Source organism: Chironomus tepperi, unplaced genomic scaffold, assembly GCF_022539635.2.
Source record: "Chironomus tepperi strain 1889 unplaced genomic scaffold, CSIRO-AGI_Ctep_v1 contig_85, whole genome shotgun sequence".
Classification (NCBI taxonomy): Eukaryota; Metazoa; Arthropoda; class Insecta; order Diptera; family Chironomidae; genus Chironomus; species Chironomus tepperi.
The window spans coordinates 8,564,748-8,588,653 of record NW_027226207.1 but is presented as its reverse complement, the minus strand read 5'-3'; the positions used below and the strand labels follow the sequence as shown (position 1 = coordinate 8,588,653).

The following is a 23,906-nucleotide window of genomic DNA, read 5'->3' as shown; positions in this document are numbered from 1 at the left end:
CAAAATATCAAAAAATCTAAAACTTTGAATTTCATGAGTATCAAAGCATAAAAAAATAGAAAAAAATTGAATTTTTTAAAATTTTACATTTTCAAAAATTCAAATTCGAAAAAATTCAAAATTCGAAATTTAAATATTCGAAAAATTATTTAAATTCGAATAATTTAAAAATTCAAAAAATTTTGTATTTTCAAAATTTTGGGATTTATTGATTTGAAAATTAAAAAATTTCAAAATTTTGCAATTTTTAAAATTCAACAACATTAAAAATTTGAAACAATTTGAAAAACTTTTCATGTTTAAAAATCAAGTTTGCTCATCACAGAACAATATTCTTTACAAAATTCAAGTCAAAATCATCACACAACTTTACAAGATGTTACTTAAAATTAGAATAAACATTTAAAAAGGTTTCTATTAGAAAGAATGAAAAAGGAAATTCGAATTTTTAAATTTTACAGCCAGATTAATAAGAATTTATATCATTTTTTTTATATCTTCGATTATACAAAATAGAAGTAGGAAGTAAGACAATATAGATATTGATAGGGGGAAGATAAAGGTGGGGGGACATATAGAGAGCCTTAAAAAAGTTTTTAAATACAAAAAAATCAGAAAGTCTATAAATTGAGTTAAACTCTCATACAACAGGTACAAAATGAATGAATTAAATTAATCGCATTCATTTGAAAAAGTCTACGAATTTTTAATATTTTTTTTTATCGAAACATTTAGATACGTTTTCATCTTTTTTTTATACTTTGTCATAAAGATATTCACGAAGAACACGAAGTGATAATGTAGGAATTTCATCTTAAAAATATATATTTTTAATATTTTTTAATAAAAATGATTATTGAAAATTTTTAAAGTTTTTTTTTTTGCATTCACTAACCTCTGAATTGTCTGAAATGTTCAAACTTTATTATTATTATTACTTATTAATTTATTTATTACTTTATTATTTTTTTTCATCAGCATAAAGCGATTCTTTATGCTTTCTATTTATATGTATATGAATGAGTCTCTATGTCTAATAAAAAATTATTGACGATTTACAAAAAATTTTCTTCATCTTCTTGCATCTCTTTTTTTAAAACTTTTGATTTCTTATTTGCCACATTATTTTTTATTTTAATTTTATGAAATTATAGCTAATTTAATGGATTTGGAGACGGGCGAAGAGAATGTTTATGACTCATGAACATGAAAAGTCATGTTTTATATGGAGTCAAATCCATACAAAATCCGAGAACTTCGAGTTGTTGAATCTTCAATATAGTCAGAGATTGACATCAACTTAGCGTAAGCAACTCTGCCTCAATAAATATTTGAATTCACCTTACTTCGCTGATTTCGATCTCTATTTAACTATTCCCAGCAGGCAAAGAGACTGCTTTTAGATACCATAGTCATATTTTTATACCACGAAAGCATGCTTTTGCCTGTTAGGGTATCATGATCCTCGAGTAGACAAAAATACGATATGACAAGTTAAAGACAAGTAAATGCCTAGTTTTAACATATTTTTGTCTACTTGAGCTCTTCGCAGGTTGGCATTTCGTACTTTGGTGGTTGAGAATCTAATGAGCTCTATTTTATTTTATTCTACAACAGATCAAAACTGTACTTGACTCGAATTTAGTATTCAAAAGTCGATTCGACTCCAGATAGATTTAAGTCGATGTCAAGCTATCTATCAAACTATTTAGTTTTAGTACAGTAGATTATTGATTCAATGCTTTCTATTGGTAGTGAAAAACTTATATTTCGAACCAGTTGCACTTAACTCTCGATTTGCTTAATCACTGAACAATAAGCATTTGTTACTGAGGATATTCGATTGAATTCAGTTAGGAAATTCAATTAATTGATACTCAGACTTTCTGCCTTGCTTCAACAGCTTTGTTAGACAATATCAGAATCTCTCCTTTCTAAAAAAGAGTCTGATACAGGTACTTTCTTGGTTATATGGGTAGAATAACCTATGATCTTTGTTAATTTGAATAGTCAAACTAATCTTAGACTGATATTATCTTAGTCAGACGATCTATTCCATATATCACCTTACTGGATGAATCTGTCTAAGATATCTGCATCTAGAATAGATGGTAGATTGCCCGAGTAGCACATCATGAGCTGAGTAAAGACTCAAAATAGCTCAAAATTGCGTTTTCAAGCTACAAAATGTAAGACAGTCTGTCATAAAAATGAGTTAAATTCTTCATAATATTTTTCTCAAGAAGCTTCCCTAGAACTTCCTATAAAAATCAATATTTTGATTCTACTTCATAAATTTCAAATCTCTTTGTCGACTCTAAGCTCCAAACAAAATTCCATTATTTCCCACCAAAGTCATTCAACCCCTCTCCAAAATGTCCTTAAAATAATAATCAAGACTTAACATAAATATCATTAAACAACATTAAATTCGAATGAATAAATACTCTTATAATTTTAAAAAAATATTAAAACTATATAAAAATCATAATCGAGTATACGATGTACTTGATTTCCACACCAGTGGCACAAAAATTATTTCGCTTCTTTGGGGATATTATACGCTCTTTAACCGCCTTGAATAAATGAATATATACAGTTTTAAAAAAATTATTCAAGGCGTGTATCGCACCTACAATCCTTTTTCCTCATTGAATTAATAGCTCCGATTTTTGCTGTTTGTTGTTGTTGCTTTTTTATGGTTTTTAACAGAGTTGTCAGATATGTGCCTTTATAAATGTGCTTTGGTAGCCTTGACATTGTCTATGCATGTGGGAATGCAAAGTTAGACATATGCAGTGCCTTATTGATAATTGGCAAGCAGTAGCTAGATTCAAGCGGAATCTAAGGTTGGTCTCGGATCACAATTGATCTGTATGACCAGCGAAGTAAGTTAACATAGACATAGGCCTGACCTGATACTACCCATGGCAAAGTCAGTGTCTGCCACACATTCTAACCATCCATAGGTAGTCGTCAGGCGACAACTCTGTCCTTTAATTTAAGCAATCACTTTTTATCGTTGTTTTGGAGTCAACAAAAGGACATAAAATGTCCCATAAATTCAATTGGATGAGAATTATATTATTTTTTCGTGTATGTTGACGATTTATTTCTGATAAATTGTTATTAAATTACCTGATGACCGGCGTATTATAGTCGATAAATTGCTAATTTATTCATTCATCGACTTTTTAAACAATAACAAAATTTAATTATCAGAAAAATATTTTTTTGCATTTTGTTGGATGTAGCAAAATATGTGCATGCTAATGATGGAATTCTATGAATATTTATGGTTTGCCAGGCCATAATTTTCATTGCATAGCTTAACAAATTTTTTTTAATAGATTGCTATGATGTTCAGCATAAAAAATTTGTAATGCACAAAAATCGCCAATACACTATGTAGATGTATCCCCTTTTTAATTGTGCCGCTGGTTTTCCTTCTTCTATTAAAATAATAAGAATGAAACACGCGTCCTTCGGGCGTCGCCTTTACCGCGACGCATCCCGTACTGTCACATGTTCGCTTCGCTTGTTGACGAGCCCTTGGAATCTGATCCTTGCATTCCTGAATTTCCTTCTTCGTCTCGTGCATTTCCAGCTGTCGAGCGTCCTAGACCACTGAAATCCAGCTTATACTGTTGGTTGTGGATTAAGAAAAAAGAGAAAAAGCAAAAAAAGTGTTGAAAAAAATTTTATCTATTGTAAAAAACAGTTTTTGGTCGACAATCAAAATCAATAAATTCATTAGTGTCTTCAAAAAGCAAAAAGATAAAGTTGGAGGAAAAAATGTAAAAAGTGGTCGTTCATAAATGACGTCAGTGTAAAAATTAGTGTGTCTAATATAGCCAAGAGATAACTGAGTATTAGACATTCTTGAGCGAGTGCAAGTAATATCCAAAAAGGCAAATAGTATGCTTATATGGTCTATAAAAGAATTAAGCTATAGAGCAGAACTGAAGCCATGGATCTCAATTTTTAACACTATATTGTAAAATCCATGAATTTAAGATTGTGTAGTGACTGAGTGAAAGTAAAGTGACTGTCATATTGGTAGCAAGGTGCCTGAGACCGAGTTACTAGGGTTCGATTCCCACTACAAGCCAATTTATCAATCATTTTATAGAATGTTGTCAATATCATCAGATTCTATTCGCCCAATGCTCATGAGTCATGACATTACAAGCTTTAATGGCTAACCAATGTGCCCTGCATCATTAAGAATCCGTATGGAACCATTGTATCACTTGAATCAGAAGCTGATCCAAGCAAAGTGTCAAATATTGAGCATTTGCTCTAAAAATTTCCTCAATTTCTTTAAAATTCCTGAATTTTCCAGACACTAGTTTGACAGATTTAAAGACACTCCTTTTCAAAAAACTGTATTTATCTCAATTACTCATTAAACCTGAACAGACAAGGAGCGCATATTCTCATGTATATACCAACAAAATTGAGCATTTTCAATCATATGGATCGAGTACACTCACAAGGACGCTAATTTAGGTGGGTATATCTTCATTGTCTGTTTGAGAAAGCTATTCAAAGTATACGTCATTTATGAACGAAACCCCAAAAAATATATAAAAAAAAAACAAAAAAATTTGTAACAAAAAACAGTGTTAGAAATATAAGACAAATTATGTGGGCTCTTAAAAATCTCAAGTGAATGTACAGAAAGAAGAAATAAGTAAGAGAAATGTATCCACATTGCCAGCAAAAAAAAAAACTTGTTGGTTTTGGCAATGCAAGGATAAAGTTGTTGCGCTTAATAGCAATAAGCTTGGGTTAAAAAGAAATATTGAGAACATATTTTTAGGTAAAGTTTGGTCACATATATATTTATGTTCCTTGTTACGTACGGAATCAAGCATGGAAAGGAAAATTATTTCACATTAGTCATTGTTAGCATTAAATCATCCAATTCGCAATGTGTTATGGCATGTGAGGTTAGAAGCACGTCACAAACAACACCTACAGTATGTACCTTTAAATTTATGCTCATCAAATTTATGCTCTTTACAAAAAATCATAATTTTTTAATGAATAATCGATGAAGTCAGTTACGAAAATTAAGATGAAAAAATTAAAGTCATAAATAATAATTGAAAAAGTCCGTGGACCTGCCAATATCATATCCAAGGTAATTGTCGGAATTATTTTGTGTAAATGGCTACTTGTTGAGGCAGACATAATCTATGCTAAAATATTCAATGAAAAATTTAAAGAAAAATGATGGAAATAATGAAAAGTGACAAAATAATAATTAAGTAGGCGGGTATGGACAACGAATGACTATTGTGGCTTAACAAGGAAAAACTATAATTTTCAATGTCGTCCAAAAAAAAAGTAAAGAGTGAAGAGGAAGTAAAAGCAACAATAATCATTTGTCCACGTGAAATAGTCATAAATACAAGAGCAGTAAAAGAAATGGAAGTAATAAAGATTGAAAGCATTTTTAGGTGAGTGATGAGTGAGTAGTTGTGGACTACAACCTGTAGTTTTGATATTCTTAGGACGCATTTTTCGAAAAAAGACGCATTTTTTTAAAAGAAGAACTGAAACTGGTCTGCATGTTCAGAAACTGTCTGTATTATTGTGGAAAATTACTTGTTCATTACTAAAGCAGCAAGGAAGAATGAATTTTGAATACAATAATTGACTAAACTCGACTTCAAAGTCAAAAATAGTTAGAGGCAACTCAGGAAATACTAAACACTACTAAAGAGTTATAAAAATACTAAACACTAACTCTTGACAAGCCCAAGTGGAAGAAATTCTAAAGCAAGACTATACACTGTCGGATTGAGCATGATTCCAGCACGACGATATTCAAATGTCACATTTTTAGTGTTTTAGGTATGTCATATGTCATTTAAGACCTTGTTATATCCTAACAGACAAAAAGTGTGCTCTTAAGAACATGCTTTACTTAAGTTTGTTAGCTGAACATGCTCGCTAGCATTACTTTTAGCTTGTTCGCTCTTTTTCTGTAAGGTATAATGTCGAAATACAGCTAAAAGTAAGAAACTTGCTGAAGTTATCTAAAGACAGATCCGGCTTTCGACGAATTCTAAATGCGGAAATGGGCCCCGTGCGCCTTCGCCAAGGAAGACAAGAAAGACAGCTTAAAGTATAAGAATTTGGACCAGAATAGTTCACCGGATTGAGAAATTAGGTCAAGAGTTCTTAATAATATTTGGAATTCAATTGGAGTTTAATTGGAAAAGAGGCATGAATCTTAAGTGTCTTGAAAACGCAGTTGATGAAGGAGTTAGTGTGAAATTTAAATTTCCAGGTTTGAGTCCCACTGTCAGCTTAGTAGTTTACATACTTTCTTCCTTTGTTTAGAGTTAGCAGGACTTTGAAAGTCTGTACTCCAAAATTTCTAAAAGGCACTTCTATTGGAATCCGGACTTCACTGGAACTCCACTTTCTGCTTTTGTAATTTCAAAATGCCAAAGATCTCTCAGAAAAATGCGCCTTCTTCACCTTTTGTTCTCAATCTAATTTACATAAATTAATTTGTCTGCCTTGAAAACAGAACCATGAATTTTTACGACTCTAATAGGTCTCGAAAGTGCGAAAGAAACTATCACACCACTCACAAAAAATAAAATAAAACTAATAAAAAAATTGCTTTTTTTTCTAAGAAGATAAAACAATGGTCATAAAAATTTTTTATAAGGAACTAACTAAAAACTTTCTCAATTTCATAAAATGGCAAATAAAAAAATAAAAGCCTTGAATGAATGAGGAGGAGGGGATTGTAAGAGTCAGGGCATAATTTACAGTTTCCTTAGATGATATCAATAAATTCATGAATCGAGTAAATTAATTCAATGAAAACGGAGGAACGGAATTTTTCATGAGCTTTTCTCTTCTTTACCCGTCGGTAAGCTTGAATAAATTGAAAGAGGTAACAACAAAAAAGAACAAAATGGAACCGACATCAATTTTATCAGGGTGCAGACATTTTTAGAATATAAGGTAGTTTCTTGGAATATTTTACTATTGGGTCTGTTTCTTTGGCAGTGCTGTCCAGACTGTGTTCTTCGATATCCTGATGCAGTGGTGGACAACCATTTATTTTTCAAGGCACACCTTTGTGGTAAGTCACGACCGAAACCACACACAGCATACGGTTCATGGTATTTGCAAACATTTTTGGGCAGCGCATTGGTTTGCCGCGGCACAAAGGTTGCCCACGATTGGGCTAGTGTGCCGCTGCAAACAAGTTGCGCACGACTGTGCTAGTGTGCCGCGGCTTACAAGTTGCTCACAACTGTCCTAGCGTGCCGACAATTTATTTGAAATACTAAACTGTATGCTGTGAGCAGTTTAACTCCTAACTTACCACCAAGGCGTGTCATGGCACAAAAAAGTTTGATCTACACTGCTCTTTGAGGACACACTTCTGTTAATATGTAAGGAAATTCTGAAAAATGATCCAAAATGAACCAAGAACTTCGACCCTTACTTCTTTTCCTTTTCTAATATCGAAGGACGTTCCTTTTTGACTACGTGACTCAATATTTTGTAATGAAATGTAGATACATGTGTGTAGTTTTCATTATGTAAAATGAATTAATATTAATTTGTTATCGTAGGTATATACTTTTGTAGATTATGGCAGGATAATAAAAGGCAATGGATTTTTATCGGTACGAAGGCCACTTTTCCTTTTTTTTTGGTGATTTATTTGATGTTTTAGTAGCAATGGACTGGAATGTAATGTTTATGGAATGAATTGAATAAGATTGAAATTTGGTAGATTTGCATGGATAAGCAATGGAGTTATTGGGGATTATGTATTGATTTTTGGAGATACTAGGGCAGTTAGAGGTCGAAGTCGAGCCGGATTTTGTATGGAAAAGTCTATTCGAATCGATTCGACTTCTTCATACACAATTCAAGTCGACTTTGAGTTCTAAGGCCAGTGGTGGGCAACCTGTGTGGCTCGATATACTGTTGTGTCTTGAAACATCTCAGATATGCCACAAAAAATGTCTAGCACCAAAAAAAAATTCCCCCAAATAAGCAAAAAACTTCCAATAATCAATGTTAAGCCCCGGAAAAGCTTTGACCAAGGTCAGGAAGAACTACGTCATCAACAATATTCTTTAAGAGCCGCCTTGAATCACCAAAAAATGTTATCAAAAAGGGATTTTAATTCAAAAGGACATAGGAGGAATATCAATGAAAAGTTTATTAAGCTGCAGTCCAGATATACTCCATCTGGGTACGATAAAAAAGTTAGACAATGAGACAACTGAGTGCTCATTGTGGAATTACAACAAAATTGTTTTTTTAGTTTAGTTTTTTCTATTTTAGAAACAAAACAACTAAATTTACAAAATTTATAATTTTGTTTTCATGTCATTTGTACATAAATTGGACATTTTTATGTTACAGGAATGAATATTGTAACTACTTTTTTTACAAGAAAACAAAAAAACAGTTTTTAACTATTTGAAAAAGTATTTTACAGCAAAAAAAGACGTCAAAGATTTCACGCCAAGGAAAAAAAGTCTAAAGAAGAATCTAAAATGCCTTTTTAAGAGGAAGAAAAGAAGTCTAAAGAAGGGCGAATCGATTCCAGATCCCATCTACCATCGCTTAGAGTAAAAACTACAGTTTTCTTTTTTTGCATCTGCCGGAAAGAAACGAGAAGGGAGAGAAAAGAAAAAAAAGTAAAAGAAAATGAAGACAAAAACATAATTGAAAATGAAAATAACACAAAAAAAAAGCTTGGATGCCTGTCAAACCTAACAATTGTTCGTGTGTGTGCAATTTAATTAAAATGAAACAAGGATAAATTGTTTTTGAAATAAAACAAACGAGGTGAAATCAATAAGAAAATTATTTTGATATTAAATTCTTTTTTTTGGCATTCTGCTTATGAAAAGCTTTAAAATTTATTAGATTTTCGTTTTTTTTTTTGGGTGATTTATTCTCTTTGTTGCATTAAAAATTGCGTTTGGGATTTGTTTTGTATTTTTTTTTTTAAATTTATAAGCTTTTAGAATTGTCAGACTTGGAATGTTTTTTATTGCAAAATCTTTAATCTAATAAATATGTTTCTGAAGTTTTGTATTAGATCCGGAAAATTTATTTAAAATAATTGTATAAAATAAACATAAATTTCAAGAATTTTGACTTCAAGATCGTAAAATTTGACCTTAATTTCGAAAAATTGTCAATAATTCCAAAAATGCGACTTTAATCTCCAAAAATTCGATCTTAATTTCGAAAAATTGTCAATAATTCTGAATATTTGACTTCAAACTTGCATTAAATTTTGAAAAATTCATCCTTAATTTCGAAAAACTCGTCTTAAATCTTGAAAAATTGAACCTCAAAAACAGTTCCTATAAATATTAAGTTCTCCAAAGTTATTCAAAACATCCCAAGCCTGAGAGATATCGCTCCCTACAGCACTTATCTCCTTTTTTTGATTTTATATAAACTTTCGTCCCCTACTACTGAGTAGCTCAAATGACAGTTGTTTGACTGCAAAATTGTAGCTTCTCTTAAATCACTCAGCAATTTATTTCACTTGGTTAAATTTTTGATTGTCACTTCAAACTTTTTTTTTAGTCACTGCAATTCACGAGATTTTCATGAATCTAGCAAATGACAGTGTACATAATTTAAGCCACAATGAGAAAAAAAAATCTCCACTGTAAATGCATGTTTAATTAGTTTTAGCCAAGTTGTGCATTTAAATAATGCACTGACATAAAAAAAATCTCCAATTCCCAACAAAACCAAACCATAAATTTCCATATACAAGAGAGAATAAACCACTTGCGTCATGATATCCCATATGAAAATAAGCTTACCTTATTTGCACAGTCAAAACATGTAGATACAACCTTTGATATGATATTCATTAAGTTTTTAGTTTCTTGTATGACATGGTCAACTTTTACGAATGTTGCTGACTTTCCTACGGTTGGCTCTTTCACTTGGAATTGGAGTGTCTGAACGTATGTAGGAACCTTGTCTAAATGATCTAGCAGTTCTTTCTTTGGTTGACCAGCTGGCACCTAAAGGCGGTAAATAAAGAATAATTTTTAATTAGATTCTGTTATTAAATGGGAAAGGTTAAAGTATGATGACTTGACGCTGTGGGAAATTAACGTGAATGTGAAGCTTGTGAGAGTTGCAGGCTGATTGACCTTGTGTCTTTTAAAGAGAATTTAAGAGCAATTTGTCGTAGATGAAATGGGGTTGTGCACTTATTATGTAATGTTCTTGACATGGGGAGGTGGACGAGGGAGGAGAAGACGTGGGGATGTGGACGAGGGAGGAGAAGATGTCGGGAAGTGGGTCGAAATTAAGCTACGCTTTAAACGATGGAATTTGCTTCTAAAAGGAGGTGGATGGGGTCAAAAAGCCGATTTTTCGCGTTACATAGGAAATGAACGATCCCTTACTTATACGGATACTTATACTGATTCCAGGTATACACACAATCAACACCACTTAACCCTTAAAAATTAAAATAAATTTGAATATTCAGAATTATAACTTTTATGAGCTTTAATTAAAAATTTTAATGCTGCGGTTGGAGTGTCCAAAAAATATAATCTCAAATTTACATAAATGTTGATGAAAAGGATGTTACCAAACAGTCACCAAATGTCTAACATCGAGAACTAAAACTATAATTCATAACAATTCGAATAAATCCTACAAATAATCCCCAAAATTATTTGTAACAAATCAGAAACAAAAGTTCCTCAAAACACATTTAATCCCAAGATAAATCAGACCAAGACACAAAATTCAGCTCATTTATGAGAAACAAAAGCATCCAAAATGTTTTTGTCACTTCCAAACCCTCTCAACATCACAAGAGTCATGAAAATTTTCCACAGTTGTCATCAAAATATGATGAAGAGTATAAAAAATGTCATAAAAGGAGTCACAGAATGAAAAAAAACAAACAAGTCATACCTGATATGAAAATTGTCGCACAACTTTATACAATCGATTTGCTTCCTCAGCAAAATACTCAGCTTGAGTAAATAAGTCTTGTGTTGTACGTAAGCTGCCTTGGCCTTTCGTAAACTGATACATTGAGAATGCCATTGCTGACATATTCTTTGCTCTCTTCACTATATCATTATTCTCATCTGTTGTACTATTCCATTTATCTGTTTCTGCATCCATTTCGTTTGTTATCTGATATGTGAATTAATATAATATTGAGAATAGTGAGTCAAATGGGAGAAGTGGTGGAGAAATTAAGTTCAGGGGTGGGTATCTTGGGTATTAGGTATTGATATGCAATATCTAGTCTTAGTTGGGTCTAAGCTAACTAACTCCGATTTCCTGTATGTTCTGAATTTAATTTAGAATATTCAGAAAATAGCCAAATTATAGATAAAATATCAACAAACTTCAATTTCTAGTCATGTTCTATAACATTTCACCAATAAACTATCAAAATTGGTCGTAACTTTTAATTTAATTCACAAAAATCCAATTTAATTAAAAATTTACATTTATGTTAGTTTTTATGAAGTTTTAGCATTAACAAAACTTTATTCCTGTACTTTTAATCGTTATTTATGTAGTTTACTTCTTCTTTTCACTTTAACTTACTCTTTTCCTGACTATAATTAACTTTTTTCACTTTTATTTACATTCATGAACGCGTTTTTGATGTTTTTCTTCTGCTAGAACCCTACAATTTATATGGTTTTGATCTTTTCATTTGTATGGTTTTCGATAATTCAAAATTTCAATGACAGATAAAATTCAAATTACAAAAGTTCGTTATTTTTTCATCATAATTCTTTAATTTTCAATCAACTAACTTCTTTAAATATCAACAGCTACCTCCAACCTTACCCAATATCAACCCAACACTGATTCAAATAACAAAAGAAAATCGAATCAAGAAATATATGAACAGAATATTGTAATTTAATCTTTTTTATATCTCCTTAATGTCACTAATTGGCATTATTTATGTACATTTCTTCCATTTTTTTTCTATGTTGTATAATTGACTTACCATTTTCATTTCCAATCCACTTTTTGCTATCTTTTCTTGCTCTTCAGTGTCCAACCTTGTTGGTTTTAAAGGCTTTGATGTCGTTCCGTGTTTCTATTTAAGTGTAGAAATAAACAAACAAAAAGATTTTTACGTCATTAGTCAGCAGTGCCAGATAATAAATAAATTAAGTATGACATACTCCAGGTCGTGGCAAACTAAGATAGCCCTGCTTTTCCGGTTTTAGATTTGTCTGTGCTAAATCCAATATGTCCTTTGATATTGCTGTGATGTCAGTTGTCAGCCATTGCCACATGTCAACAAACACCTCAAGATTCTCCTTCATTGCTTTCGAATTTGGATATGAGCATAATGCCTTCGATGCCGTAACAACTTGCGGTCCATAAATTCGTACATTTATTTCTGAAAATTTTGCTTGCACTTGAAATGTTTCCGTCATTGCGATATGTCTTAATAGCTTGCATATTTCCAACATATGATCGATATGTTCATGAAAACGATCAGCACTATTTTGTAGTCTATCGATTTCGTGATTTAAGGCGATTGTCCTGAGTAATGTCACCAATTCGATGCCAGATTTTGTTAGATGGGGTAAATCTGATGCTTGATCTTGTGCCGTTAAATATAATTGATTTATGAGATCCTGTGATGCACCAAGTACACTATCGACACATGAGTCAATGTCAAATGTTGAATTTGGATGTTGTTCCATATTAACTGCTATCCTCAACAATTGATTTAATTCCAACTTGGCACGATCACATAACAGTAGAATATTCTCACGATGCTCGTGTGTCGTATAAGCTGAATCGGTAAAGTCTTGTGTACGTTCACATACCTTGTCGAGTGCTAATATGAGCTTCTCCCTTGTGTCCGGTAGGAATATTGATATAGCGGCCTAGATTGTTAATTAAAAAAATATAAAGTTCAAGAGCAATTAATTAAAAAGAAAGAATCGGATATGAAAAGAAATATATGCTAGGTCATCGCATCGTTGGTGGATGACTATAGCGCATTATGTCTCTAAGATGCATAAAGAATGGATTGAAAAAAATTTTCAATTAAATAAAAAGCTTCTGCATCTATTGATCATATCCGTACGTTTAGTAATTTTGTTAAGTGTATGAGTCAGCCCGTCTAGACTCAATGTTGAGTAACTTCCCCATCAATCAATAATCTGTCAACCTAGTCAGTTAGGCAATCTATTATGCGACTAATAAGCTAGATAAAGTATGGTGAAAAATTCGTGTTGGTTTTTTTTTTTTGTTGATATGACAATCAAGTCAATTAAGTGATGATATTTTTTAGTGAAAATTGTGGATAGTTGCTTGTGGGAATGTCGATGCTGATGTATTAGGATATGTCTTGGAATGTTGGGAATCACTAGGAATGCAAGATCCTTACATTATGCTTTGAATCAGGTTCTATATAGCTCTATATAGCTCTATCAGAACATTTAAAGGCATGTGACCTTGAATTTTATATGCTATACACAGCTATGAAGCTGGAGTCAAAGTGTGGAGAGCTTTGGAGGAATGGATAATGGGGCATGGAGTCACGAAGACTAATCAGCTCTACCAGGGGTCAAAGTTGCAAAAAAAGGCATCTGTCACATGCAAAAACCGTACAACTTCTTAATAATGTGTATGACTTTTCTTAAGAATTTGTATGGTTTTTGCATATGGCAGGTGCCTGTTTTGCAATTCTGTTAGGTGATTATAAAACTTTCTGGCTTCGCCCCTGCATAACTACATCAGATTTCATCTGCAATATGAATTCCCTTTGAAAATATGAGTAGCTATAAGTCTATTCCAGTGCTGTCCAAACTTTACTGTGATTTGGTACATCTTGGTGGTATGACTCTACCAAAACCCTACAACATATACGGTTCATGGAATTTTGAAGGAATCTATGCAGCCCTCTTGTATCCCGCAGCACAAAGTTTAGACAATCCTGCAACTATCCCTTGAAATCAAGGACATTCATCCAATAAATCAGTTCTACTTCAATAAAAATGCTTCCCATAAACATTATTTAACACACCCACAACAAAAGTCTACCTAATAAGTCCCATAAAAAGCCCAAAATGTCCATAATTCAAATTTATTTACCAAAAAACTAAGTTAAAAACTTAGAAAAAAAAAGGCAAAAAACTTTTCCATCCAAGTCATATCGAAACCGAGTATGTCTAGTAGAACATACATAAGTGCTTTATGAGTATTCTTTACGTTTATTTACCTCTCCACGACAGCTATATTTTGCCAGACACACATCACGTTGATGATTACTATCATTAAACTCTCTCGGGTGACTATTACGATCTCTCTCGCTATTACTGCGCATGAGTTGTTCTCCTCTCCTCTCAGCATTCGCATCTTTATTGTCTATGTTCGTAGTGGCATTGACATTAACTATACACAATTTTTTTTTTTTCGAGGAGCGAGAATAAACGAGAGAAAGGAACAGAAATAAATAAATTTTTATGTGTTTGCGTAGAGAAAGAAAAAAAAAAGGAAAATTGAAAAAAATTGTAAGAAAAGAAAAAGTCATCATCAGTTCTCACATACACAATACATAATTATAAGGTGAAGTCTCAATTTCCACTTCATTAATGTGAAGACTTTATACCAATAAGACCATAAGACAAGTCTCTTCCACTTACCAGTTCCTTGTGCAAGGGATGCATTCGATATCATTGCTGGTGGCTTATCGAAACGAGGTCGTGCCATTTCAACAAGTCTAGAGAAATGCTTTAAACATGTATATGCTGTGTTACGTTCAGCATCCCATTCAATTGTCTGCTGCTTTGTATTAGCGAACGAGACGAGATGACAATGGAAAAAAAGTTATGTAAAATTAAAAATTCATAAATGATTTAATTTTTTTTGTGTGTCTGTTAAGAAAAACAACGAGTTTTTGGTAGGCGCTGTTTTTGGATGTTTGGGGTGATGTTGGCGTGAGATTTAGGGGTGGCTGTATGGGTGAATGTGGCAAAATTTTCAAGGTCTAAGAACCGATTCTTTAAGTTTTTTCTTGGAAAAGAAATCTTTAAGGTATCTCCTTAGATGGCTAAGGAGATAAAGCGTGCAATAGCGTTAACATTGCCAACACTCAAAGGGTATGCAGCACTCAGCGATGAATTCATTGAAATCGTACCCTGCACAACCTTAGCCATACATTCATGTAATGCTCAATTTTAGCGATACTTTAAGGATAATTCCTGATATTCCGACCTTAGCTGAGCATCATATCTGTCAAAGGCATGGCAAGAATTCAACAATTTAGGGTTCTTCACTCAAATCGCGAGCAACAGCTTATAAAGGAGCCACAAACTACCCAAAACAGCTTTAAGCTAGTATTGAGGTTTGAACTCCTTGAAATAAATTGAATAAATCTTCAAGAACGAAACCATTACGCCACCGACCCACTTTATCTCTAATAGTAAACCCTGCTATAATTCTACCTTAAAGCCAAACATAACCCTAATCAACAAATCAACCTAATTCAAGCCAACTTCACACTAGGGTTTCCAAAAACGGGAATTTTTCAGGGAAATCCCGTTCCCAATTACCGAAATTTCAAGGGAACGTGAATTCTGGAATCCCTACTTCACACAAATATCCATTACAAGATCTTCTTGAATTTTCATCTAAACTTTCACGTTTAATCAACATCCACAGAGGGGTTAATTCCCCTAAAAACATTTTTTTCTCATTCGCTTACCTGCCGCGAAACATTACGATCATTTGTCGATTCTAGCACTCCGTCCTTAACTACATAATGAATTAAATCCATGGCACGTCGCATTTGGCAGAAAACGGTATCGCGATTTTCTTTTGAATAAGTACATTGTGGATGTCTTAGAGTTGTCTGTTGGGATGGAAAAAAAGGAAGGACAAAGAAAAAAATAATCTTGCATAAATTTCAATTCTATTCACTATTGAATAAAAGGAATCATACTTTTGATGATGTAAGCAACATCATAGTTGATCGCTCTAATACTAATCTAGCTGCTGACATCTGTGCTCTTCTTCGTTCATCCTTCAGATCATTTTGTCTATCCCCTGCAAATTTTTTTGTGTTGAAAAAAAGACAGAATAAAAGGAAATAAAATTAGAGAGGAAGTTTGGTATATATAGACATTGCCTGCTTTCATTCCTCATCAATTTTATTTTCAGCGAGCTTTTCTGAAGACAAAATATAAAAAAAATTTTGTGCTTGGCATTCATTTTGGAAGAATAATAGATTGAGGTTATGAGATCTTGTGAGTTTTTCTTAAATTACGGTTTCGAGCATCAGCCATCAACATTTATGTTACGAATGGGAATTTGATAAAGTATTGTCCTGGGAAAGTGATTACTAAACATTTTGAAAGGTTTTTCTGATGAATATTGCTTGATTTTTTGTTGAATTATTGAACAAATTTGTGAATTTTTGATTTTATGAGCTGTTGAGCTTTGTTGAGAGTTAATTGCTAAGTTGTTGCCATGTTTTTGAACTTGATAATTTGAGTTGTTACTTAGAATTCATGATTTTCACGTTTAAATCTCAAAATTAGAATTCGAAGTGAGAAAATCCGCCATCTTTGTTTTGTTTTTCACAAACATTGAAAATTTAAATTTCAAAAATCCGTTAAAATTGCAAAATGTCTCAACTTACTAAAATCGCCTTAAAAACCAAAACAATCTAATCCGCAACTCATTCTTCCGACAGTAATAGACATAACAAAGACGTTAATCGATTGATGAAGAAGATGCGTCGCTATCATTAAGCCGAAATATGATAATGTGGTAAGCTATATACAAAATTCCTTTTGTGTTTTTTTCTTTCGTAAAGGAGTTACCGCGAACAATCGATTTGGAATGATATAATTTTTCCTAATATCTTTGCTGTCTTTTCATTCCCTCCTTCTATTTTGTTGTTTCTTTCTAGGTAGGCAATAAGTAGCTTTCGTTCGATAACGATGAACTTTTTGATGACCGTAGTCGTTCATGTATAGTATTGAACACACCCACTTATTCTCATTCGAATGAATTTTTTTTTTTTTTTGCAATTATAGAAATTCTAAGGACTTCTTCAATTAAATGGAATTATGTTAATTGATTTTCATTCGGTCTAGAAAATAATGTTTTTTAATATTGGTTCATGGACTGTTTTGTTCACGAACATATAAATAATATTGGAATGAAATTCTTGATTAAAGGGGTTTGTTTGTAAATGATGTCGCTACATACGCTATCCTCGCTCTAGGGACCATCTGCGGATGGAGCATTGATGGGGGCAAAATCAGGTTCTTGTCAACTCTGGTTACAGTCATGAGAAATCTAACTTTTGACATAAATGGCGTATTCAAGGGTTTGTTTTGGGGCACACTCCAAGGCTTACTAAGGTGTACTTAGGTATTCTAAAGTGTACTTAGGTATTCTAAAGTGTACTTAGGTGTACTAAGTTGTCCTAAATTGTACTAAGGTGTACTAAGTTGTACTAAGGTGTACTAAGGTGTACTAAGAAGTCCTAAGGTATACTAACGCATACTCAACTAGTGAAAGTTGGGATTAACAGAGTACTAAAGTCCTGTAGTACCTAAGATTGATATCGAGTACCAAGGATGGATCATCACCTTAAATTTTTCAGCTATTGAGTATTGAGGATTGAATATAATCAAAGCATCAATACCTGCTTCTAACCCTATTCCTCAACCTTATATTTCTCTCGTAACTACCAAGCAGCTCTATATCCCCTCAATTCTATCAAACATTCGACGTCATTCACGAACGAACATTAAAGACGAAATTGGTAATTTGAAGAACTATCGTTCACATTCATTGATCTCGAAAAAGCAATCGGAAAACATTTGGAGTGGGAAAAAGCCATTAAACATGAAAAGCATTTGCTGTATATACTTTTTAAATTATTCGCAATTTTCGTTGTCCCGTTGACAAATATCGGCGGATCGGCTATGAATTTTTGATAAAGGAAAATTATAAAGCAGTGTTGTTAGCTGATTTGGCACAAAAAATCCGCAAAATATTGAATTATATAGGATTATCAGGCATTTGCAATTAGTTTTGGGATCATTTGAACTTCAAGTCCCATCCTATAACTTCAATTACGGTTAGGATGGAAAACATTCCGGTTTGCCTTAATAAAAATTATGATTCTTGTGCTTTAGGGATCTTTGGGGGCGTGAAAAATGTTTTGAAATTAAAGTGCACTTTTGGAGATGAAAATGCTCATATGTAGTTATGGATGAAAATGTGGAAAATTTCTCATATTTTAGAGATTATTTCCCATAAGCAATTTTCCTTGTTGTGCCTTAATTCTAAACAAATTTATCATGCAAGAGATTTTTATGCTTTAAGCTATAAATGAAAAATCATTTGCTGCTTCAGAAAAGCTTGCATTTTAGGTCATAAATATTGTCTTGAGTGCAGCAGCTTATCATACCTGTTATATGCGCCAATTCAACCATCTCCGCTCCAAATACTGAAAATGCTTTCACAAATTCTGTAAATGTTGCTACTGATTCTAGTCTACCTAATGTCCTCGTTATCTGATGAAGAGAAGATGGAATATGGAAATTGGATATTGATTGAATTTTGAATTCAATGTCTGTGCTGTACATGGACGGAAGTGGAAATTTCTTCATTTGGATGCTATCTTGTTAGTTGAGCTCGAAGTCGACTTGAGCTTCCTATGGACTCATGCCGAGCAACAAAATGTAGTGGCTAGGACACCAGGGAGTTGCTTTTTTGACGACAAGACGCAAGGGTGCCCTGACGGCTGTTTAAGGCTCTTTAATCGCTAAAAGTCAAACTTGCTACTTTTTCCTTTAAAAATCTCGATTAAACCAGTCAAAAAGTCTAAATACAGCTCTGCAACAGCACCCTCAAGATGAATCAAGTTCCACTTCCCCATCCTGCACACCTCAAGTCCCCCATACTCACTCTATCCTTAGCTAATAGTAATTGTTTAACGACTACAATATCTGCTAATAATAATACACGAGTCACTGAACCCAGTAGTGACCTAGCCGCACGCACCATTGGCCCTCGATCATCCAACTGTGCATATCCCATTGGATCACTAGCTGCAACATCACAAAGTCGTTCAATTGATGATCCTGCATGATAGAAAATGAAAATAAAATTTTATTGTCTACAGCAATAAGCAACATTAATGCTTATTTATATTACCAGCAGCTCTTGCCTCTTTGCAAGCATCATACATATCTTGCTTAATATCAGGATTGTCATCTGCTATCGTTTCACCAACAGTCACAAATCTTTCAACAGCAAGATTTACACCTTGTCCTACACGTCCTATAGCACGTAACGTTCTCTCCGATGTTCCTATATGTGATCGCTCCGAACGATGCTGTACGAGTGTTGATATCTGTTTGGGGACAATAATAGTCGGAATTGAGTCACAGACACAAGAATACTCATGAACTTCACAATAATTTTTGCCGTAGCTTAATCAATTTGATTTATATGACAATTCTCAAAATTACCTGTCCTTGCCGATTATTATACGTTTTAGACATTTTTTGTTTTTAATTGGCTGTGTTTGTCAGTGAAAATCTTTTTATGCCAGTAAGATAATGAGTCAGTAACTCACAACGCGAAATATCTTATTATATCCCCCCCTTTTCTTTCTTGTTGATTCTCGCTTGGCAATTAGACGATGAAATGAAACTTTTTTTTTCAGTTCTCTTGCCACTTTTTTTTAAAAATATTTATTGCGAGCAATATTCTTGCCTTTATGTCGTTGTCTTCTGTTTCATTTAGTTGCTTACGAAATTATTTTTATTGGATGTTGTCTTGATATGGAGATGAAATTCTACGCAATTATCTGTTGCTTCTTAATAATCCTTAATTCTTCTTTATTTTTTTTTGGCGTTATTAGTCGTATTATAAGCTAAGCATGTAGATAGATTAATGAAATATATATATACATTATTTTATCTGTCAATAATGTCTGTTGTTACTTGATAGCATTTAATTAAATTATAATTATTATTGGAGTGATTTTGATTTTAATTTATTATCCCCATTGGAGAAGGGTTTGTGAATAAATGACGTTTATTGAGAGGAATTAGAGTGATGGTCAGTGGAATTTTTGGGACTCTTCGTCCTCACCCTGCTCCTTTGGTGTCCATTCTGGCGCTTGGTCCTGATTTTGGCTCTTCGTCCTCACCCTGTTTCAACATAACTATTCAATTCTCTATGGTCAATCAATTTCTGACTATGCCATTAGATATTATAGACCGCCTTTGTTAAATAAGTAAGGGGTTGGCTAAGGGTCCAGATAGCGAAAAAGCAGCCGTGGCGAAGTGGTTAGACTGTCGGCCTACCGACCCTAACAACTCAGGTTCGATTCCTTGGAAGGTCTAGTCGGATTAGGGTGCTTTTTCGTTGTTTCTAGTCATATCAACTAGAATTGTGTATTTGAGACACACAAATTGTGATTAGGTCTATTGTATTGGTTATACCCTGGGTCAAGCAACTGTACAGAGTTTGAAAAAAGGTAAGCGCCATAAAAAGGTCCAAGGCTCCTTGAGATGCAATGGTATTTTAGCTAATATTCTAGACTTATTTCGGTATCAATTACATCGATAATGTCCAATTTGGGCCCTACAGCCTAGCTAGACACTTACATCTCGATTTCAATAATTTGTTAAATTCAATACATCGAGAATCTTAGCATCTACACTCTAATGACTTTCTTTGAAAGACAGCGAGGACCATTAGTTAGTCAACCACCTCTACTAATCCTGTATTTTTTTGTCAGAGGTTTTTCACTCACTTTTTGGAGTACCAAACATCTTCCAAGTCTTAAGATCAACGATTGATGCTTGATTAACTTTTTAGTACTAGAATGTTGAGTACTGTATTGAGTTCAAAGTAGAACCTAGTCCAATTGAGTATTTTCAATGTACTTCAAGTCAAAAACAAATGTGTCGACTTCGAGCTTTGATACTGTATAATTTTGTCAACATATTGTGTAATTCGAGGACTGTGAATCAATTCTGTCAAGATTATCAATGCTAACTCTCAATTAGACGTCATTTATTAACAACCCCACCTAATAAAACTCTCCTTGTAGAGCATTAGAAGCATGAAAATTATGAAGGCGTATATCGTTTATGGAAAATAATTTAAGATGATTTAGAATATGTATATACTTTTTTGGAGCAATTTAGGGCATTCAATTCCATTATAGAAAATGTTCTATTATTCCATAATTGTTATTACAAGACATTTTATGTATATGCGTAATATTTTCTCAAAGTACTTAACATCAGCTTAGTTCAATCAAGAAATTGTTTCTCTCTCCTGATCGTCTGTGGTTAAGTGCTTGGAAGGGAGATTTTTTTTTGTTTTGGAATGTTTCCATTTTTATGTGAGAAAAAAATCGAGTCTAAGCAGAAGACTTTTGGGTTAATTTTCAGGTATCCGATATCTAATATGGAATGAATTCATACGTTTTATGATAGCAATTTTGAGTAGATTCTGTTGTTATAATAATGAAGATCAAAGAGGCTTTTTATCCTATTTTAAAATTACTATCTTATTTATAGCTCAATGAGAGGCATTCAATAGTGTTTTTAGGATGATTAGTAAAGAGTTTCGAGGAAGGATATGATGAGGTAGATATAATGGAAATTTAAGTGGATGGAAATGTATTTTTAATCATTTTGGCAGGCTTGGATACATGGAGGTATGTTGCCAAGATCTGTACAATTCTGAAGACTTTTATTGTATACTAACTAATTCTCTTAAGGACGAAGCTTGTAATGCTGTCCAAACTGTGTACCGTGGATAGAAATGCCATAAACTCCGTGTCATGTGCTGTTTAAATCGGGGCTTATCCCCAAGGTGTGCCGTGACACAAAAAAGTTTAGACAACACTGGCATTCTGTATGGGTAGTGTGATTCTGACTTCGACTCGGATTCGATGCCCGAGTGGACAAAAATACGTTCAAAAGACAAGTTTGTATCTAGTAAATGACAAGTTCTAACGGTTTCTTGTCCACTCATAATGAATCCTGGGACCACACTAGAATCACACTGATTTGAAGCACTAGATTTCGACAGTTCAAGCTATGTGCTTTTAGGATGACATTTCATAAGATTAAATTTCACAGATGGTCTCTTACTACTTCATATCTTCAATCATATTTTTGAAAAACAATCATCATAATACTTATTTTACATTCGACTGATTCAAAACAACTAGAACATATTCTTATATTTTTATTAGTATTAGATACATTTAGATTATATAATATATAATTATGTCGTCTAGACAAAACAAACATATTTGAAAATATTACTTGAGAGATGTCCAAATAAGGTTGTTAAAATTAATGAGAAAATGGACATTTTCGTGTGACATTTGGAAATATGTATGAGAAATTCTATGATTTTGGTTTGGATTAGACTTAGAGCTTGAAGTTTACTAGGATATTGCGGAGTTGCAAAGGCAGGTGCCTGTGACAGCCAAAACCCGTACAAATTATTTATAATTTGTATGATTTTGTAGGAAAAATCATACAAATTATCAAGAATTTGTAGGGTTTTTGCCTGTCACAGACACCTGCCTTTATATCTCTAGGACATGCATAGCAAAGCAGTCAGGAAAGTAGACTATACAGTTGGGTTTCAATTCTGTTTGGAACTTTCATTTTTCTAAGGTTCTAGAAAAAATCCATTGTGCTACATATATAACATGGCTCGAGTGGGACTCGAACCCACGTTTTACGATTACTGGACCCAGGTCTTACCACTGAGCTACCGAAGGCTGTAAAGGAGCGTGGCACAAAGTACAATAAAACCTTCTTTTCTCTATCCAGTGTTCAATGCAGAGTTGCGATGACAGGTACCTGTCACAGGTAGAGGTGACAGGTTCTGTCAAAAGATGACCTGTGGCAGGTCGTTACCTGTTGACAGGCAGAAAAATTTGGCCTGTCACAGGTCTGACCTGTCGCAGGTCACGCCTGTCACAGGTGATGGCCTGTCGACAGGCGAAATTTTTCTGCCTGTCACAGGCGCGACCTGTCACAGGTGTCACCTGTCACAGGTGATGACCTGTCGACAGGTCAAATCTGTCAGCCTGTCACAGGCCTGACCTGTCACAGGTGTCGCCTGTCACAGGTCTTCACCTGTCGACAGGTCAAATCTGTCTGTCTGTCACAGGCGCGACCTGTCACAGGTCTTCACCTGTCGACAGGCAGATTTTTTCTACCTGTCACAGGTTTGACCTGTTTCTATTATATGTACCTGTCATCTTTTAAAAAAAAATTTTCACTTGTGAAGTATAAAATTTCATTCAAAATTTATCCAATTTTTTTTTGTTTCCAGAGAAAAAAGTTCAAATCTTAAATTTCATTCATACATTTTTCATATTTTCATATTTTTAACAAAAAAACTTAGATTAAATAACCGAAACAGGTCAAACCTGTGACAGATAGATGAAAGTCTAACTGTCGACAGGTGAAGACCTGTGACAGGTCGCGCCTGTGACAGGCAGAAAGATTTGACCTGTCGACAGGTCATCACCTATGACAGGCGATACCTGTGACAGGTCAGGCCTGTGACAGGCAGACAGATTTGACCTGTCGACAGGTGAAGACCTGTGACAGGCGACACCTGTGACAGGTCAGGCCTGTGACAGGCAGACAGATTTGATCTGTCGACAGGTCATCACCTGTGACAGGTGACACCTGTGACAGGTCGCGCCTGTGACAGGCAGAAAAATTTCGCCTGTCGACAGGCCATCACCTGTGACAGGCGTGACCTGCGACAGGTCAGACCTGTGACAGGCCAAATTTTTCTGCCTGTCAACAGGTAACGACCTGTCACAG

General features: G+C 33.7%; 1 protein-coding gene across 3 annotated transcripts in view; it reads right to left on the bottom strand.

Annotated features, from left to right (window-relative positions):
• Positions 1-1,276: 1,276 nt before the first annotated feature.
• alpha-Catr (alpha-catenin related) overlaps positions 1,277-23,906 on the bottom strand; it is a 51,920-nt gene continuing 29,290 nt past the window's right edge. Inside the window, exons 2-14 of one of the 3 annotated variants that reach the window (XR_011544004.1) lie at positions 19,234-19,432; positions 18,985-19,160; positions 18,485-18,590; positions 15,998-16,101; positions 15,761-15,907; positions 14,700-14,841; positions 14,276-14,448; positions 12,219-12,935; positions 12,038-12,130; positions 10,972-11,199; positions 9,852-10,058; positions 4,994-5,207; positions 3,511-3,644 (exon numbers count right to left, since the gene is read on the bottom strand). Coding sequence is in view for 2 of the 3 variants with exons in the window: in XM_070634802.1 (XP_070490903.1) it covers positions 3,522-3,644; positions 9,852-10,058; positions 10,972-11,199; positions 12,038-12,130; positions 12,219-12,935; positions 14,276-14,448; positions 14,700-14,841; positions 15,761-15,907; positions 15,998-16,101; positions 18,485-18,590; positions 18,985-19,160; positions 19,234-19,432 (2,415 nt within the window). In the remaining variant the exon portion in view is untranslated. Of the gene's footprint in view, positions 3,645-4,993; positions 5,208-8,522; positions 8,660-9,851; positions 10,059-10,971; positions 11,200-12,037; positions 12,131-12,218; positions 12,936-14,275; positions 14,449-14,699; positions 14,842-15,760; positions 15,908-15,997; positions 16,102-18,484; positions 18,591-18,984; positions 19,161-19,233; positions 19,433-23,906 lie in introns of those variants that run through there. The other 2 variants (XM_070634802.1, XM_070634803.1) reach the window with 2 other exon arrangements.